General features: G+C 35.7%; 1 protein-coding gene across 1 annotated transcript in view; it reads right to left on the bottom strand.

Moving 5' to 3' along the window:
* Positions 1-20205, bottom strand: part of HMCN1 (hemicentin 1) — a 525244-nt gene that overhangs the window by 145725 nt on the left and 359314 nt on the right. The window contains exons 53-63 of the mRNA XM_027083004.1: positions 18510-18660; positions 16983-17177; positions 15383-15496; positions 10904-11091; positions 9259-9355; positions 3405-3566; positions 2549-2662; positions 2234-2436; positions 1859-1940; positions 1618-1749; positions 756-905 (exon numbers count right to left, since the gene is read on the bottom strand). Of these exons, the coding sequence (XP_026938805.1) occupies positions 756-905; positions 1618-1749; positions 1859-1940; positions 2234-2436; positions 2549-2662; positions 3405-3566; positions 9259-9355; positions 10904-11091; positions 15383-15496; positions 16983-17177; positions 18510-18660 (1588 nt within the window). The remainder of the gene's footprint in view (positions 1-755; positions 906-1617; positions 1750-1858; positions 1941-2233; positions 2437-2548; positions 2663-3404; positions 3567-9258; positions 9356-10903; positions 11092-15382; positions 15497-16982; positions 17178-18509; positions 18661-20205) is intronic.

Consider the following 20205-nt stretch of genomic DNA (forward strand, 5'->3'; position numbering starts at 1 on the left):
AATTGGAAAAAGCAAGCATTTTAACTTAGTTTCAAGTTAGAGTTCCATTTCAATTTAAACATTAGACCAAAAGTAATACCCCAAAGGTTTGCTGAAAATCAAAAGGATGCAAATTCTCCCTGCAGTGCTCAATTCTATGCTGGAACATAGTAAGTGTTAATTAAATATTTCTTGAATGAATCAATGCTCCTTATTCTCAAACCAAAATAGTATAAGATTCATGATTATTTAAGCTCATCTAATCCTTGGCCAGTAATTAGAACATATTTAATATCTTCATGAGATAAATCTTATCTGTATCAATAGGAAGAGACCTATAGGCTTAGCATCAAAATAAGTTATTCCAGTTTTAAATAAACAAGTAATTCAATAGAATATATACTATAGGAAGGTAAACATTTCAGGAAACATGAAAAAAAAGAGATTTTGAAATTTCTATTCTTTTCTCCACATTTATGTCCATTTTCATGAAAATACTATCTACTGGCAAATGTAGGACAGAAAATTGACAGTATTTTTTGTTTATCTAATGATATTTTGTAAGTCAAATCATTATGCTCTGCACCCTAAAATTATACAGTTCTTTATATCACTTATATCTCAATAAATTGGAAAAGAAATAAAATATCCAAAACATGCAAAAAAGAGATATTTTGAATCAATTATAAATGATCTATTTAGATGTACACTTATTTTGTACTACAGATAGAATGTAATAAAGAAACTGAAGACAGATCAGAGTGTACCACACATACCTTGAATTGAAAGAATGTAATTTTTCTGCGCTTTTCCCTCCATATTTGATGCAATGCATGTATAGTTTCCACTGTCTGAATGCTGAGACCGGGCAATTTGGAGTTTGCTACCTCCCGACAAAATATGAACTTCAAGTGAGTCAGAATTTTCTAGAGGTAGAAACAAAGCCAAACAAAACATAAAAAAGCTTTTATTTTAACATCTCTACAAGTCACTGTAAAAATGTCTTTATGTGACAAATGTAGTTTTTTAAGTTTTCCCCTTGTCCTTTGATCCTTTCATTACTATTTATTCTACTTCCTTATAAAAGAAGAAATTAATAAAATTTTCTCTCCAGTAAAATGGAAAGGAGAAAAATCTCTGTAAAGTGAAGAATCCTTTTGTAGGGCTTCCCTGGTGGCGCAGTGGTTAAGAATCCGCCTGCCAATGCAGGGGACACGGGTTTAAGCCCTGGTCCGGGAAGATCCCACAGGCCGCGGAGCAACTAAACCCGTGAGCCACAACTACTGAGCCTGCTCTCTAGAGCCCATGAGCTACACCTACTGAAGCCCGCGCACCTAGAGCCTGTGCTCCGCAACAAGAGAAGCCAGCACACTGAGAAACCCGCACACCGCAAGGAAGAGTAGCCCCTGCTAGCCGCAACTAGAGAAAGCCTGCACGCAGCAACAGAGACCCAACGCAGCCAAAAATAAAAATAAATTAAAAAAAAAAAAGAATCCTTTTGTAAGTTTATATTACAGTACATTAGGCTTTATGAACTAAACACAGCTATGTGCGTAATACTGAAAATGTGCTAGTTTATTAACCTAGTGAATCAAGAGCAAAAGAAAACAATCATAAAAAACTGCACAGCTACATTACCTATGGGTTTGTGGTTCTTTAACCATGCTATCATGGGAGGTGGGATTCCAGTGGCATCACATGTTAAAGTCACAGGATTGCTGATTGTCTCCACAATGACTTCTTTTTCAGGCCCTTCAATACTGGGTGGCACTGTAAAAAGACAGAAGAAAATCATGTGTCCTCATTAAGTTAATTCAGGATACTTTCTGGCATTTGCATATCTGGGGGAAAAAGACTTATATTAGAGGCAGATGCTCACCATATACATTGAGGTGGAAATTTTTATCATCCCGTCCTGCTACATTTATAGCTCTACATACATACTGGCCTGTGTCAGATACCTAAAAGAAAAAGATACTATTGTATGTGCTCCATTAAGTTATAGATGACCAATCACACCGTTCGAGTGTAGATTAAATCATCAGTCATCTTTATGCTTAAATGCCCCAGTCCTAATTGCCTTCTACAATCCTGCTTTTTTTTTAAATGAAAAATGAGGATAATGGCACTGATGATGTTATTTTTTAAATGAAAATAATTTTTCACTGTAGTAAGGGGAATATGCAACTTCCAATTCTCCCTTCCATAATCCCGCCAAGGAGTCATGACACACAAACAAGAATAAAAGATGCACCTCAGCTTTCGTGATGTGCAGCATTTGTCCATCGGCCAAAATCTCCCACTGAGTAGACTCTGTTAGCATCCGCCCATTCTTATACCAGGTGATGACTGGAGGTGGGACAGCATTCGATTCACACTCCAATGACACTGAGGTGCCCTCTCTTACATTAACTACAGAAAGAGATTCGCTGCCATGATCTTTAATGCTTGGGGGCACTGAAGGAAGGAAATAAGAACAGAGGATTTTTTTTTCATAGAATGCTCAGATAGAAAATATCTAATATCAGTTTAAAAATGAAAAAATCTTATGAAAAAAGTAGAAGCAAACCGTAAACAGTCAGGGCAACTTTTTTCTTGCTTTCACCAGCTTGGTTGATGGCTATACAAGTGTATTCACCACCATCAGATACCTTGGCCCGGATAATTTGTAAAGTGCGACCACCTGTGGGCAAATATAATGCAAACTGAAGTTTGGTACAGAGGTTGTTGTAATAACAACCTTATCAATAAGATAAATAGCAAAATATATTCTTTCCCTTAGAGGAAAATCTAAGCATAGATAGAAGCATATAGAAGCATTTTATATATAAAATGAAAGAATTTAATCAGTTTCCTTTGATCCTTTCAGTACTATTTATTCTACTTCCTTATAAAAGAAGAAATTAATAAAATTTTCTCTCCAGTAACCAAACATGGATAATAGAACTGTTTCATATAGACTCTAGTGAGCAAACCATAATTGTACTAGAGTCAGTATATGTCAACAAGTATTTCTGGGTTTAAATCTCCCACAGTGCAGAAGTGGCTGTCCGTCTGTTAGTCTATCTACTGATATTAATCTATCTTCAAGGAGCTTTAGGATCGATTGAAAACAACCAGTGATTTTATCCAATGAAAGCACTATTTGCTAGTCTATCACCCCCAAGTAATTGCTAAGCAGTTCTGTTCCTAAATTTCATAATTTCTTGAAGTAGACCTTGTTACTGTACATTCCCACTGAAATCATAAAGTCTTTACAGTCTTATCCTAATGGCCCCAAATGGCTGAAGAGAGGCATTTAATGTGAACAAATAAATGCAGCAAGACAAAAGTTTGGAAAGAGACTAAGTTGAAATGCCATTTGTATTAAATAAAGAAAAATGAGAAAGTGTTGCCCACTTCATAAAGAGTTCTAAGTTCCTTACCGGGCACAATGAGAGCATTTGTGTTTAGCTTGATAGGCTGTTCATTCTTGAGCCAGCTGAGATCAGGAGGTGGAAAACCGGAGACCTCACAGGTCAAAGAGATGAAATTGTTCACCACAACAGTGAGATTTTCAGGGTTAGGACCAATGACACTTGGAGGAACTATAATAGTAAATATATTAAAAGTGAAATATATTGGTATTAATAGTAAACATATTAAATGTGAAAAGTGATATTATCAGTAATACATATTCCAATTTATTAATATAATCCCAACTACTGTACTCTGCTAAAGCACTGAGTTAATGATACTGTTAATTATTTACCTTTCTTCTTAGAATTCCCTAATGCCTTCATCAAACTCATGTCCATCAGTTTTGTTTTTCCCAATTGAAATAGAATACTAGAATTTTCAGACAGAATTATTTTGCATTTTATTTGTAAAATGTAGTTGCCAGTTCCTGAGATGGTTTTGTCAATGTACACAGACCTAATACTGCTTTTTATTAAATACATGTGAATATTCTTGTTTTTAATATTATATCCTTAAAGTTTTTATTTTCTTGCTTATAGAAATAATAGAGTAGACCTGTTATTTTAGGGTATCTATCAATAAATTATACAGGTTATTTCAACAATGTAAATCACTGACTTTCAAGATAAGCAGAAGATTTAAGAAATAAGCAATACAATGGCTTATTGTTCAAAACCAAAAAAGAATTCCAAAAGCAGAAGCAGTACAGAAAAAGTAGAGTAAAAAAGCATAAGATTAATAATGCAATGCCAATTATGCATGTTAAAACACACGCAGATGGAATAATAGATTTTTTTACAAGAACACATGCACGTGGAAGGAATAACATCATACATATTTGAATGGTTTCTATGTGGGGGGTGGGAATAGGAGCGAGAAATGAGCATAAAAATGAGTGAATACATTAATGAATGAATACATTAATAAATAAAGGCAGAGGTGGGTTTTGCTCAGGCCAATGAAGATAGTAAGACATGAAATAAAGAACACAACTAATGTAACACTCTATTATTATATTATACTCTCTCTATGTTATATTATACTCCTTTATATTAAGACTGAGGTCTTAAAATAGCATCAAAAACAAAAGCAAAAGATCAAAAGGCAAAATTGCTTTTTAAATTTTACTATACATGTTTTTTTATCCACTAAATTTCATATTCATTCATCTACTCATTTATCAAATATTTATTAAATACCTACTGTATTTCAGATGTGCTAAGTGCTGATACAGTATGAAAAATATAATAGATAATATCTATAAAGAATTAATAATTTGGTGATAGTGACAGACATTGAACAAAAAATAACAGCTAACATTTTTTTGAGTGGTTATGCTGTGCCAGGCACTGAACTAAACACTTCATGTATACCATTGGAGGCTCAGAAACCTTATGTGTTAGACACAGTTCTTATCCTCTTATTTATTATAGATGAGCAAGCTGAGACAGAGAGAGGTTAGCGTCTTGCCTAAGGTTTCACAGTTAGATACTGGAAGAAACTGGAAGACTGCTGTCTGGCTCTAGAGCCCCGTTCTTAGCCGCTGTCCGATACGGCCTAATAATTACACGTGTGATGAGTGTGAGGGTCAATCAGAAGAGTAGGGTGACAACAGGGAAATAACCTAGTTTGGGGATCAGGAGGAAGAAGTGACATTTAAAAAGATGCTGAAGTATGACCAGGAATAAGCTAGCGGAAGACAGATAATGGACGGGTCTTTCAGAAAGAAGGCATGGCACATACAAAGGCGCAAATGGGGAAAAGAACATGCCACCAGAAGGCTGACATGACCAGAGTCTGAAGAGCAAGGCTGCTGGGGAATAAGGTGGAAAAGGCAAAGATTAAAGGACTAAATAGTATAAAATCCTAGAGGGTCTTCTGGGCATCATTAGAATGCTGAAATAACAGCCTATGGAGAGGAAAGCAGAGGAGTGGTTTACTCAAAAATTAGCTTAAAAGTTATCAATCTGGCCACAGTGGAGGGAACTGGTGAGAAGGCTAGAAGGGACTCAGAAAGACCAGTTAGGAGACTATTGCTGTAATGAGTGCAGAAGATGATAGTGCTATGCCTAGGATGGTGTCAGAAAGGATAGAAAAGTGAGTGGATCCAGAATATTATGTAGGTAGAATATTTAGGATTCAATGCTTTGGGGGTGAGGTTTAAGGAGGAGGAGGAATCCAGGATGACATTCGTTTTACTGGCTCAAACAATGCGAAGATGGTGATTCCGTTTACTGAGACAGAGATCCCTGGAGGAGGAACACATTTCTGGGAAAAGGTAATGAGATCAGTTATATACACATGGTCTTAGAGTGACTATTAGGCATTTGTGTCAGTAAGAAGTACATATCTGAACAGAAGCGTCTGGAGTTCCTGAGGCGGTCCTGGCTGAAAATAAAAATTTGCAAACTATTTTGCACATAGATGGTATCTGAAATTTGGGAATTCATGAGATCACGTAAGAAAAGAGTGGGAAGAATGAAGTCTAGCGCTTGGAAAACGAAAGTGTAATAGTCAAGTAGAGAAGGAGGAACTAGCAAAGACAACTGGGAATGCGAGACTGGGAAGGCAAGATTATCAATAAGGGGTGTGGGCGTCACAAAAGCCAAAGGAAGAGAATTTTTGAAAAAGACAGTCAAATGTTCAAGGATGTTGAACGCTCAGAAGTAAGAAAGATAAAGCCTGAAAATGCCTGTTGGACTTCTGATGTCATTTCATGAGTTCAGTGAGCAGTTTCATTGGAGTCGGGGTGAAATCCGATGAGCAATGGTGGGAGGAGTGAGGAAAAGGAGACAGTAAATATATACAGCTATTAGAGAAGGTTGCCTTGAAATGGGGAAAAAGAGAAGGACGCCTCTGAAGAGAAATACTAGGTCTAAGGGAGAGTTGTTTTGGGTTTTTTTTGTTTGTGTTTTTGGTTTTTGGTTTTTTTTTTAAGAGGCAAGAGATGAGTAAATTTAAATGCTCTTGGGAAGGAGCCAGTAAAAGTGTGAATTTCAATACTGGAGAGGAAGAGAGGAGACTGTGAGATTTTTGACCAGGCGGTCACCAGGGATATAGAGTCAAGTCAGTCTTTAGAAGGTAGAGGAATGCTCCCATCTTGTGCTGTAACAGAAGGAAGAAATGGCAGCATCACATGCAGCTAATATTCTCATTTTGATGGTAGGAATTTGAAGTGGTTTCAGCCATATGCCTTCTCTTTTCCCTGTAAAACAGGAGGTAAGGGCACTGACTGAGTGAAGGTGAGAGGCGACTGTGATTGAATGTTTGTGTCCCCCCAAAATTCATACACTAAAGCCCTCTCAGTGTGGTTGTATTTGAAGATGGGGCCTTTAAGGAAGGAACGAAAGATAAATGTGGTCATAAAGATGGGGCACTCATCCTATAGGATTATTGTCTTTATAAAAAGAGACACCTGAGAGATTCCTTGCTTTCTCTGTCCATGTGTGCTCAGTGGAAAGGCCTTGTGAGGACAAAGTGGCCATCTTCAAGTGAGAAAGAGCCTTCACCAGAAATTGAACCCTGCTGGAACCTTATCTTGGACTTTCCAGCCTCCAGAATTGTGAGAAAATAAACTCTTATTGTTTAAGCCATGCAGTCTCTGGTATTTTGTTAATGGCTGCCTGAGCTAAGACAGGGGCCATCTGACATTCAAGAAGGTATGAGTCACTGTGGAGTAGAGCCATGAAGAGGCAGTATAAAGGGCTCATTTCAAGCAGTATCTATGAATTTATAATACCACCAATAGTCCTGACACCAAGAGTTTCTCTAGCCATAGTTAGCTACCTAGGTGCAGGTATGGAATTCAGTGAGAGGTAATACAGAAAAGCAGGTAAGTTTAAAGCCTCTGGAATCAGACTACCTAAGCTAAAATCCTATTTGCCAGGTGTGTAACTTTGGGCGTGTTACTTAGTCTCACTGAGCCTCAGCTTTTTAATCTGTAAAAGAGGTATAAAATAGTACCAACCACCTGGGGTTATTGAGATAATTAAGTAAAATAACATATACAAAACACCTGGCACAGCACCTGGTAGGTATCAAGCAGTCAGTGTGTTGTGTTGTTACATGCAGAGTTGAGCCTTTATTGAGCAGGAGTGCTGAGAAGGCGTGGGCTAAGAGAAGTGATTGATATGCTGGTCCATGAAAGTTAGACTGGATGTGAAGAAGGTAAAGACACAGAGGGTTGAAAAATAACTGAGAGGTCAACAGACTGAAGGTTAGAGTCCAAAAGAAGCAAGCGATATTGTACAGGGAGATAACAAATGGTATGGTTTTAAGTGAAAACAATTTAAACTGTTTCTCTCCTACATGAATTTTCCAATATTTAAGTATGGGTTCCTGACTGCAGGCAGGAGCTTAAGACACTGTTAACCAGTAAAAGAGGAAACCCCCCCTCCTGAACTCCAATTCTCAATAGTAAACACAAGTGGCTTCTGCCTCTCAGGTCAGGCAAGTCTCCTACTTCAGGTGTTTTTCCTATGCATTACAAAGAGGAAATGGATATGAAGGAAATATAATAAAGGAACAACAAATATTTATTTAGCAACTACCATGACTTTAGACAAGGTTTAGGAAGACCAAGGTCCGTAAGAGATGACCATTTGCCTACAGCATTTATAATAAAGTTATGGGATAGACGTGAAGATACAGATGTATAAAGATAAAAAGGTAGAATATGTAACTGCTAAAACTGGGGTATTTACAAGACGCTTTTGACCACATAAAGGAGGAAAAATTAATTCTGCCTTGGGGAATCAGGAAAAATGATCAACATTTTTATTTTTCAACATTTATCCTACTGTACTTTACAGATTACTTTAGATTACTTAGATTAGTACAGTATACTTTCACAATGATTATATTTGCTTAATTTATTCTTCCGGGGAATTTATAACACATTTCTTCTATTTTGGTCAGATTTACTCAAAAAAAACTTGCTAAGCACTGGGAATAAAAAAAGGTAAGAGTGCTTCAAATATCTGTTACAGAAACACCAAACATTGCTAGACATCAATACTCCCTATATATCGCACCAAAAAAAGAATATCCATTATGCTAAATAAAAGTCGTTTGAAGGAAGAAATTTTTCAGTAATGTCAAATTTCAGCTATTTCCAAAATGAGCTAGAATTTTGCATATGAATCACACGTTTAAAGAAAATCTTTTATAATAATTGTTCAGCATTTCCAATTTAATATTCTGGAAGCAGCTGTGCATGATGAAAATAAAACTAATTATTTATGGCTGACACCTAACTGCTTTTTTAGCAAAAAGTTAGTATTTATGGAGTGTCTAGCATTTATTGAGAACTTAGAATCTAATAAATAAATTAGGTGTACTGATGGTTTTCAGGAATTATTTAACTTTATAAAGTTACTTTTTCTTCTTCAGGAAGTATATTACATACTGGAGGGTGTAACTCAACATGAATTCTACAATTGAGGACAGAAACTGGTTCCAACAAGGCCCAGTGGGTACATTTTTATGGGTAGAAGAGCTATATTTGGTTCTAACTTCATATAAACTTGTAATCTTTGGGATTTCAAATTGTGATTTTTTTTCTTTTACTTTCAAATATGTAGGAGTAACTATTTTTTCTTAAGGGACTGAAATAATATAAAAACAGACTCCCTAAAAGATTTGTACTTTATAAATCGCACAAGCTGTGGTAGAAAGAAAGAAGGGGAAAGGTTGAATGAATGCAGGCTCCACACACTGTTCAAGTTAAAAAAATGCAAAATACGCGTACATGATCTAAAGTACAGTTTTCCTGCTTTTTCAAGCGTACTCTAACAGATGTTTTTGGAACTGAGCTCTTACCATGAACATTGAGGTTAAAATATTTTTTGGCACTTCCAGCTGTGTTCTCAGCAATACACACATACCTGCCGATATCTGTTATTTGACTGTTTAGAATCTAAGGAAAAAAATGAAGAAATTCCAACTGAAATTTTTTTATAAAGCAACTTGTCAATTTTTGAGAATAAACAATACATACTCTTTCTAGCTAATACCAGATAAGCATAGGAAAAAAATTTTGTACATAATAGTGCTGACACTGGTTTTTATTAGTCAGGTCTATCAAATAAATATTTATAAAGATTCCTAATCAGAAAAGGCAAATTTATACATACTTGTATATTGGCTATGAAAAGTCCCAAATCATTCTCCCACTTTCCTATCTACATCCCTGGTGGTGTGACTGTGAAGCTTCTCCCATCAGGGAGTGGAGTAAAGATGGAGAATTTGTGTTGGCCTTGTGACCGGCTTTGATCAACAGAGCGTGATGGATGTGACAGTCTTCCATTTCAAACCTAGACCATGTGCACCCTGCCACCACTATGTGAGGAAACCAGGACTAACCTGCTGGAGGGCGAGAGATCATGTGGGAAGAGTCAGCCTCATTATTGCAGCTGAGGTCCCAGATACGTACAAGAGCCCAGCCAAGATCAGCAGAGCCATGGATTCAATCCACAGCATGCAGACACTCGAGTTAGCCTTGCCAAGACCAGAAGAATCACCCAGCCAACCAGAAAGCTTGTGAGCTAAATAAATGCTTATTGTTTTAAGTTGTTTGGAGTGGTTTGTTTTATGTAGCAAGAGTTAGTTAATATAGCAGTTATATTTTCTTTTTTTTATTATACAGAAATTTCTGTCCATCTATATATCTTTTGGCTCTAGCCAACAGAAATATTTAAGTATTTAGCTAGAGGTTGTATGAGCATCAAAAAGAAATAGTCATGGTGTTCAGAAGATACTTTGAGAATTAAAGGTTATTTACAAGCAGTGAAACTCATACTTTTTTTTTTTTTAATAAAGAACTCCATGGGATAGGTCCTGTGTTGGATACACTGATGCTTAGATTCTTGGGCCTATACAACATCATTAATATGTTTGGGAAATAATTTCTTAAGTTGCATCCTAACAAAAGAGTTGGTGTTAGTTTTACAAGTGCCTATCTTCCTTTTAAGACCCTCGAAAAGAAAAATATAGACATGCCCATTAGTGAACAACAACTCAGGATATTTATGTGGTTTCCATTATTATTCTTTATTATCAATTCTTTGCCAATAGAGGACAAATTTTAATCTATAGGGAATCTTAAACCACCTAGAATTTAATCATCAGAAATCTGCAATGGAAAGAATTGTAATAATTTGGTTTTTATCACAGAGGCCATATTGTAGTAAATTTAGGTGTGTGTGTGTGTGTGTGTGTGTGTGTGTGTGGTGTGATGAATGTACAGATAACCTCTGGAAGAATTCACACAAAACCGTTAATGGTGGTTACCTCTGATAGTGAGAAAAGAATGAGTAAGAAGAATTTTATTTTATATATCCTTTTTATGATTAGTTATTTTTGCCAATATTTATAAACCAAGACAAATTATTTTTAAAAGCAAAAAGACAATTATTATAAAATACAAAGTCAAATAGCTATTTTTAATTAGATTTTTTACTTTTACCTGCAGAATTCTTCCATTAGATAGAAATTTATGATGCTCATCTTCTAGCAAGAACTGCCCATCTTTTTGCCAGGAATTTCTTGGGGTGGGGCTGCCACTGGATAAACACTCCACCAGCATGCTCTTGTTCACCAGCACGGTGACCTCTTCAGGCAGATCACTGTCTGCTCCCTGGATAACTGGCGGCACTAATAAGTGATTGCAACAGAGAGATAATGACAGGAAACAAGGTCTTTTCTAAATTATTCTAGTTTTCTGACAATTTTAAAAAGTTTGGGATAATAGAGGGACAAAAGTTGAAGAGGAATCCATGATTCTGAAGTAACACTTTACACTAATAAATTGGGGGGGGTGTGATAAATCTGTGTGAATTTGGGTTTATTCTCTTCCCTTTCTTTACCTATCCTGGACTAACCCCTCCCATAGTTTCCTTCGCATTTAGGTTAATCCCAATTCTTCCCCAATACATCTTGTCTAGTTTCTCTCTCAGTCCCTTCCACGGGCCCTCTGGGTTTGCAAGCACACATGCAAGTGGCATCTGCACAAATTAACAGTTAAGTCTACTTGGTCATCTAGACAAGCCACGTAAATCTTTAAAGTGTATTTGAAATGTACAGGTTTGGTCTCATTTGCAAGGGAATTGTCTGGGCTACTCAAATTGTGTTTCCCCAGCCTCGGTATCAGTGGTATCACGATAAGCATCACCTGGGAGCTTGGCTAGAAATGCAGATTTGGGGGTCTGACTGAGCCTTCTTTAGTTGGCATCCCTAGGAGAGCCAAAGAAGTTTGTGTTTTAACAAGGTCTCCACGTGATCCTTATGCATGCTAGAGTTTGGGAAGCCATGCTCTAGATCTTTCTACATATATTCATTCTCATTTAAAACAATAATATAGAATCAATCCAGGTTCATGCCCACCTGATGTTAGACTGGTCAGTTATGAAAAAACACATACTATCTGTAGAATTTTTAAAAAAATGGAAATGTTAAACCAGGAATGCATGTGTTGGCTGCTTTTGTAAATGTAGAAATTCATTTTCAAAACGAATAATCACTTTGTTTTGTTTTGAAAGCTTAGGTATTTTGTTTTACTCTCTTAAAATGTGCCATATCTTTATCAATCAGTAAAGAATATATGTTTAATGCAGATGCCTTCTTGTAGTATTTGGGTCTCTCCAAAACTAAATTGAAAGTCTATAAGGCAAATAATCAAAGTTACAAGGCCCCATAATAAAATTTCAGTGTTATTTTGAATGCAAACTTTCACAGTCAAAATTATATGATTTTTTGCTGTACTTTAGATAACACAGAATATATAGGTTGAACTGCAGATTAGTAAATAATAAACTTGAATTTCAGATTAAATGAGGCTATCAGTACCTCCACACCATGAAAACTGATCAAATGAAATGTTGGTACATAAAGATTCAATGTTTTCTTGAAAGATTTCAATGTTTCTGGAGCTGAATCATTAGGAGCTACCAGGAGATACACTACAGGCCCAAGGTCTGACCTGTAGAGGCCTCCACCGAAGCTCTTTGCTCTGACCTGCCCTCCAGCTGGATTACACCTCTCAGAATTGTTCTTAGTGGCACTTAGGAGGTAAGCATCAGACACTGTGAAGTATTCCTAATTTAGACAGACTTTGTGGGCTCTTTTCTTTTGCTTTGTTCGTACTTCTCTAAACTCACCTCCAACATGCTTTCCAACTTCCTCCTAATTAAAAATAACAGACTGAAGACATGAACAGCTCCCTTTGACAATCAATCCCTAAATTCCATTTCAATTTAACCAAATTCCAGTACTTCCCTATAATAATATCTATAACATCTTGCTACTTTATCAGATCCTTCCACTCAGTCCTAAACTAAACTCCTTCCAAACTTAGGTCAAATTAAGCCAGGTGGTCTAAGATATTCCTTCACTGCTCTTGATGATGTTAGCACTGATTTTAATTGTCTTCTTATCACTACCTTGTAGACTTTAAAATCTATGTTGATGACCCATCCCACCCTAGTTTCACCTCTACCCCACTTCAGCCAGCCACAGACTGTCATACCTTGGACCATTCAACATAAACACTTCTGCCCTTTGCAAGTTCATAAGCTCCTTGAAGAAGGTCTGATGTCTACGGTATTCACTGCTGTATCCTCAGTGCCTGGCATAGTACCTGGCACACAGTAAGCGATCAATAGATATTTGTCAAATAAGTGAATTTTGAATTCTTGGGTTTTCTCTATTTCACGTCTTTTCAGGCTTCCTTCATAAGCTGGCTTTTTGTTTGCGCTGAAAACTCTAGCCCTTCCACTCCTCCCCCTTACAATCAATCTATCAGCCTTCCTGCAAGCTCATTTTTCCTCTTCTTCTGCCTAGGTCTCAGAGTGGGTCATTTCAGCGATGCTCTGTATCACTGCACATGCTATGTCCCTTACCCTCCAGTGCTTCCACAAAGTGTACCTTTGTTACCTTGTGGCACTGCCTCCATGGCTCCCCTCTCCCCACCCTTAGGTCACATCATCTGTTTTTTCTACCTCTGATCCCGGGTTAATGAGGGTGGGTGCAGAAAGCTATGACTAAGCCCAATAGCTCCAACTTCAGTGTTTGACTATCACACCCCCCATAGTGGCAATCTCTAAGGTTCTCTGTTTTCCACAGGCCCAAATACCAGCCCTGCCACTGTCTTTCTTGTTCTCATACTTAAGGAAAGGACCAAATACATTTGATATACATTCCCACATATCCCTTCTTACCATTCCAAGGTATGGCAATTCACTACCATGAAAGGCTAGTTGACCCCTCTCGGTTTCTTGATTGCATTTTTCCCCTGTTCTAGAACTTGCTCCATCAATCCTTGCCCCCTCCTCCCATCAACACACATACTTGAAACTTTAACTTGTCTCTTTCTGTTGGATCATTTTCCTTGGTCTATAAGCAAGTTCAAATCTCTCTTAAATATGTTTTTTCAAAGAAGCTCTCTTCCTAAAACTCTATTTCACCTCTTCCTGCCTCTTCAAAATGTCTTAAGAGTACTCTATATTTGTTTCCTTTTCTTTCTGATTATTTGCTCGATATTTATCCTTTTGTTCTGTGGCTTTGTATCGCACCATACTATACATAAATTGATCTTCGGAATTTCACTAATGATTTCTTAGTTTAAAATGGCCTTTCCCCCCAGTTTTTATTCTCTTAAACTTACTTTAGCATTCCATACTAAACCCACTTCTTGATAACCTTTTCTATGCCTTGAATAGGTGATATGGTAGTTTACTACTTTTCATTAACTCCTCAGATTGTTTCTCCTCTATTTTCTTTTTCCTGTCTCCTACTTGTAAATGATCCCACAATGATCTTTTATTTTTTTTTATCTTCTCCTAAGCTATCTACAACCCTTTCTGTTGGAAATCTCATGCCTTTGAATATCACCTGTTTGTGGATAACTCTCAACTCTTTATTCTTAGTTCAATTCTCTCTCCTGTGTTGTAGTTCCTTATTTTCAATGTCTCATTCAACATCTTCCTAAGTATCTTGGTATCATGCCAAATTCAATACGTCCAAAACAAAATTGACTTCCTTCTTCCCAAGTTATGTTGTTTTCCCAAATCTTCTATTTCTATTGCCCTTGCTATAATTTTCTTAATCACCCAGGATAAAAATCTCAGTGTCATCTGATACTCTCAGATAAATGCCTAATGCTTCATATCACTTAATCACTTCCTCTGTAAAACCTTTCATACCAACTGCTTCCTATACATTCCTACTGCTACTTCTCTAGCTCAACTCCTTCTCATGGAAGCACCTATTTGTTCCTGCTTCTAGTAGCATCACCTTTCTTTGCCCTTAAAGGTGCAATACTTCTTCTACTCTCAGTCCCTGCATTCATAATATGACTGTGATCCAAGGGTGGACATATTTATTACGCCTTATCAATTAGGCCTCTTGGCCTCTGTAATTGGTTCAGAAATGGATATGTGAGTCATGCTTGGCCAGTTAAAGCCATGGAAATCCAATTCTGGGACTTCAGTTGTAAATACTGGATAAGAAGAGCTTTCACTTTGGATGTGAAACTAAGAAGATGTAAGATTATAGAGTTTCCGGGGGCCCACTTGCTATCCAAAGGGATTCCCCACCTGAGAGTGATGCTAACAGAGAAAAACAAAGCCAAGAGAAAGAGAAAGGTAATGTTTGGTGGACCTCTTTTGAGCCATAGAAGTCAGATATGACTATAGCCAGCTGTACTCTGGGACTTTTCAGGTTCATGAATCAGTGATTCTCTCTCTTTTTTTTTTTTTTTAAGCTCGTTTGTTATTTGATACTTCAGGAGTCCTAACTAATGTGCTTTCAATTTGTATAAGACAGCTCCCTGGGAAAGCTATCAGTTTCTGATTATGTCTCTAAAATGCTAGTGCAACATCATGCAAACATTAGTTCCTCAAAAAACTTTTGCGTGAAAGAATGCATAATAAACAAATGAAAAACTCACAGAGTACACGGACATCATACTGAAGGGAATCTTCTCCAGCCTCATTCACAGCCACACACATATATCTCCCAGCATCTTCCACTTTAGCCCGGGGAATCTGTAACACTCGCCCTCCTGAAAATATATCCCAATACATATTTTTACTTCTCTAAATCTTAGAGTGAAAGTGATCATAAACAGAGATATAATTTTTCAGGTCTAATGACTTCTTTACATTTCCTTTTAAGGCTCTTACTTCATCCAGTGTTTCAGTGTTAATCCCACATACCACATTTAGGACAAACACTGCATTATTGAAAAGTGACCCAGCATATGAATGAGACCTCCCGAGAACTAAATAGCTTGTTTGGAGCAAGGGAGGAATGTTGCTCCATGTCCCTCTCACATTCCATGTGGAATGTTGCTATGTGGTGACTTCTTGCTTTTACAGTTTTGAACACATGTAAAAGAAGTTTACACTGTTGGAGGCAAGTACTGTTTTGAGAAAATAATAGCCAAGGATATAAAAGGTATAAAGTATACCTTTATACATACAATCTTGAAAGAATAACTGTATTTTTTAACTTTTCATGTTGATGTAATATCAAACTTAGAGAAAAGTCTCAATAATTATACTAAAAATTTTACCTGTGTTTATCAATAATTTGTATTTCAATCCAATTGTTTGATCTCTGTCATAAAAATGTACATATTAACTTTATTTATATAAATAAATGAGTAATACTCTCAAATGATTCAGAAAAAGATTGAGAGTATATTGGAGACATGATGTCCTTTCACCCCTAAATATTCATAAATATGTATTTCATTAAAAGAAGGTATAATGATCAAAATCAGAAAATGTAAAATCCGTGAAAAAAGTACTATTGAACCATAGTCCATATTCAAATTTCACTATTATTACAATATTGTCTTTAATAGCTATTTTTCCTTAAGCCCAGATCCAATTTAGGATCACATGTAGTTGGCATTTCTATCTAGTCTCTTTTCTTTTTTTGCCAAGATATTTTTTTATTTAATTGAGATGAAATTTACATACATTGGAAGGCACTGGGCTTTAAGTGTACAATCTGATAAATTTTGACAAGCCTATTTGAATGTTTGCTAAAAGTAAATAGAAGGCTTGAAAATATTATTTTTCCACAATTTAAAGATCTCCTTTTCCATCGATAAACATGTAATAACTAAAATATTTGAAACTAAAATCTTTACTATTGATTTATGAGAAATGCATTTAATAAACTGAGTAATAACTATTGCAAATATATTCTAGAATTTATCATTAATAATGTACAGAAACAAAACTGATTATTTCCTCACACTATTTAGAAAAATGGAGGCAGAAGGGAGCCAAAGGACTTTCTTAAGTTGATAGAATGATCCCATAGTAGATATGAAAATTAACTAGGTATTCTAGCCTATGTCAAATTCTCAGCCTAGACTCTCCTAGCTGAAGCTACATAGATACCAGTGGCATTCAGTATCCTGTGTCAGTTAAATCACAAGGCCAAAAAGTCAATCAATTTGACTGGTCTAATAAATGAGAAGAAACACATTTGACAGAGATTCAGATTTTCACCCTGTTCCTAGCAATCTTTACCTGGTAAAATCAATACTCTATCACTTGAGGTCAGAGGGTGACCATCTTTATACCATGTCAGTGTAGGAGGAGGAGCAGCGTTTGTCTCACAGTAAAGAGAGATGGGGTTGTTGATGATCACATCCTTGGCTTCACCACTCCTGCCAGTATCCAGCATGTTTCCTATTTCCCAGAGCTTGTGAAAACTTGGAGGAACTATGGAGAAAAGACATGAAATTTTGGACTCGCGTAAATGACAGTGTCAATCCGTTAAAGAAAGATCTTGGCTGTATTTTCACAAGAGTGATCTGTACATGTAATAAATTAGACAATGTGAAAATATTGTCAAGTACTTACACACCTACCAACTTAGCCCTTAGCTAAAAAAAGTAATAGACAGAAGTCAGAGCTGGTTCTCCAGTGGAAAAGCAAGAAGTATGGAGCTCAGAATGTTGTGCTCATGCTTTGCTCTCCATTTTTGTTCAAAGGCTCTAGCATTTAGAAGATAAAATGTCCTGCTCTCAGGAAGGACCTACTATGATAAACATGGCTAAAGAATATGATCATAGCAGGGAAAACTAATTTTGAGAAATCATTAAAAAATACTGGCTCAATAGAGCATTTCCCAATGATCTGTCTTATTCAGAAAACTAAAGAAGTTATGCAGCCAAGATTAATAAGTCTATTAAAAAATATAATGGGACATACTCAAAGTTTTCTGGGTGACAAGTATGAACTTTCTAGAAGGCAATTTGCCTGTACATCAAAAGCACTGCAAAAGTGTATAACATTTGACCTAAAATTCCATCATTAACAACTTATGAAAAATAAAAAATGTGTAAGAGTTTTAGGTATAAAGATGTTCAATGAAGCATTATATATGAGTAGTAAAAGCTTGGACACACCCACACATTCAACAATAGGAGTCTGGTTAAATAAAGATTTGGATACTCAACTGATAAAACAGGTATAGTTATTAAAAATCATGTTGAAAGTAATAATATCAACAATAATAGCAAATATCATTTCTTAAGCATTTTGCTAAGAGTTTTATATACTTTATCTAATTTAGTACTCACCACAATTCTACAAGGCATTAATTCTAAAAGTGAGAAAATGGGTTTTAAAATATTTAGGTAACTTGCCCAAGTCACAAAGCTTGAAGGAGCCTAAATCATCATTCAGTTCCAAGTGTGACTACTTTAAATTCTGATATAATGTTACATTAGCTTTCTGATAAACTTCATGGTATAATGTTAGGGGAAAGCTAACGTAACAGAGAAGTATGTATTGTGTGGTCCCAATTTATAAATGAAGTATACATTTACAAAAATATATCAGAAGGAAACACATAAAAATAACTGAGGTAATCCTGAATGATGGGATTATTTTCTTCTTTGTTAATTTCTTGAGTCCAAGTTTTCAATAATGAATTTATATTATTGTCAACAGAAAAAAAACACTAAAATAAACCAAGTCAAATCTCTTTTTCACTGCTTTGCCGGATCATATAAATTAAATTACATACAATAAATATATTAGTATTACCTTGTATATTCACATCAAAATCCAGCTCATCTTCACCTGCGATATTAGACGCTATACACGTGTATCGTCCAGTGTCTGATATTTGAGCCTCCCTGATTTGAAGTGTGTGTCCACTGGCAGCAATAGTAACATGATCATCTGCTTTAAGGGGCTGTGATTCAATTATAATAATGTTATCATTAAGTACTCCAGTAATAAGCCTCTAAAGAGAGTGAGAAAAGAACTACATATGTATATAAGAAAAAAAAACCAAACAGCTTATGGTGTGGATTTTTAAATTTTAAAATTTTCAGTCTGATAGGAGATACAATGTTCATTCTGGAATACTCATTATTTTAAAAACTGGAACCCAAAGGGAAAGAGGAGGGAAGGATAAATTAGAAGGTTGGGATTAACATATACACACTACTATATAAAACAGATAACCAACAAGGACCTACTATATAGCACTGGGACCTATACTCAATATTTTGTAACAACCTATAAGGGAAAAGAATCTGAAAAAATTAGATATAGATAGATAGATAGATGATAGATAAACTGAATCACTGTGCTGTACACCTGAAATTAACATGATATTGTAAATCAACTATACTTCAATTTAAAAAAAAATCTGGATTCAAAGCTCATTTTGCAGCAGAATGAAGTATCTAAATCAATTAGCTGCTATCTTTGCTTTCAATGGTAACAGATATTTGCCACATATATCATGTGGAGTATAATACCAAATAGGACCCCAATATTAGGAAGAATAAGCAGGTTGGGGGTCCTCTATATTATTTATACTTGATCTCCTGAGATTAAACCAGCTTTAAAAAAAAAAAGTATAATCCTCTAGGAGTTAAATGTATAACTGAGTCCTATAAACTTACCCTATTTCTGTAGTTTGTGATAAAGTGAAATTGAGCCAGAGAACAGTTTTCTTTATGTAAAGAAATAAATAATAATGTGCAAAAAAAAAAAAAAAAAAAAGTACTCCAGTAAATCCTCTAAGGCACCATGCAGTTGAGAGTTTTTATGATTCTTTAATAAGTAAAAATAAAAATTGAAGTGAAATACTCAAGACAATAACAATTTACTTTGAATAAGCTGTTTTCGAGTAATCATGTCTTTATTTATTGAAAATTGTAATTCCTATAGTTTACATCTATGCCCGGTGCTTCTGAGTGGTGCATTTATAAATTATTTATGATGAAAAATGTTCTTAGGTGCCATATCCATTTATCCATGTTGGAGAAAAATAACTTCAGCTGATCCCACGTTGTAGTTAAAAAGTGTATCTTTTCTTACTATTTTGTAGCAAATGCTAGAGTTTTATAATGAAAGATTGAAGGCATTAGCATAGCCTGATTTAAAAATCACTACTGCTCATTCAGAAACATCATTACTTCATAAATGAGAAAATTTAACCTAGATATATTTATATTACGATGTTTTATTGAAAACATTACCGACATTTAATAGGACATTTCTCATCTTCTAAACATTTCCGAATATACTAAATTCCCTCTTATTCCTTGAAAATTTTAGTTCCTGGCTCACTGTTACTCTTTCCAATGACACTCTTCTCATAATTCTTGGTGATTTCAATACCCACATAGACAGTCACCAATGCTTTGTGCTCTCAGCTCCTTGACCTCCTTTCTATTTTTTTTTGCCCCAACACTCTCTCAGCCACTCAATAGGAGAGTCATAC

This window comes from Aethalodelphis obliquidens, unplaced genomic scaffold (genome assembly GCF_003676395.1).
Source record: "Aethalodelphis obliquidens isolate GAN/ISIS:26980383/991018 unplaced genomic scaffold, ASM367639v1 scaffold48, whole genome shotgun sequence".
NCBI classification, from domain to species: domain Eukaryota; kingdom Metazoa; phylum Chordata; class Mammalia; order Artiodactyla; family Delphinidae; genus Aethalodelphis; species Aethalodelphis obliquidens.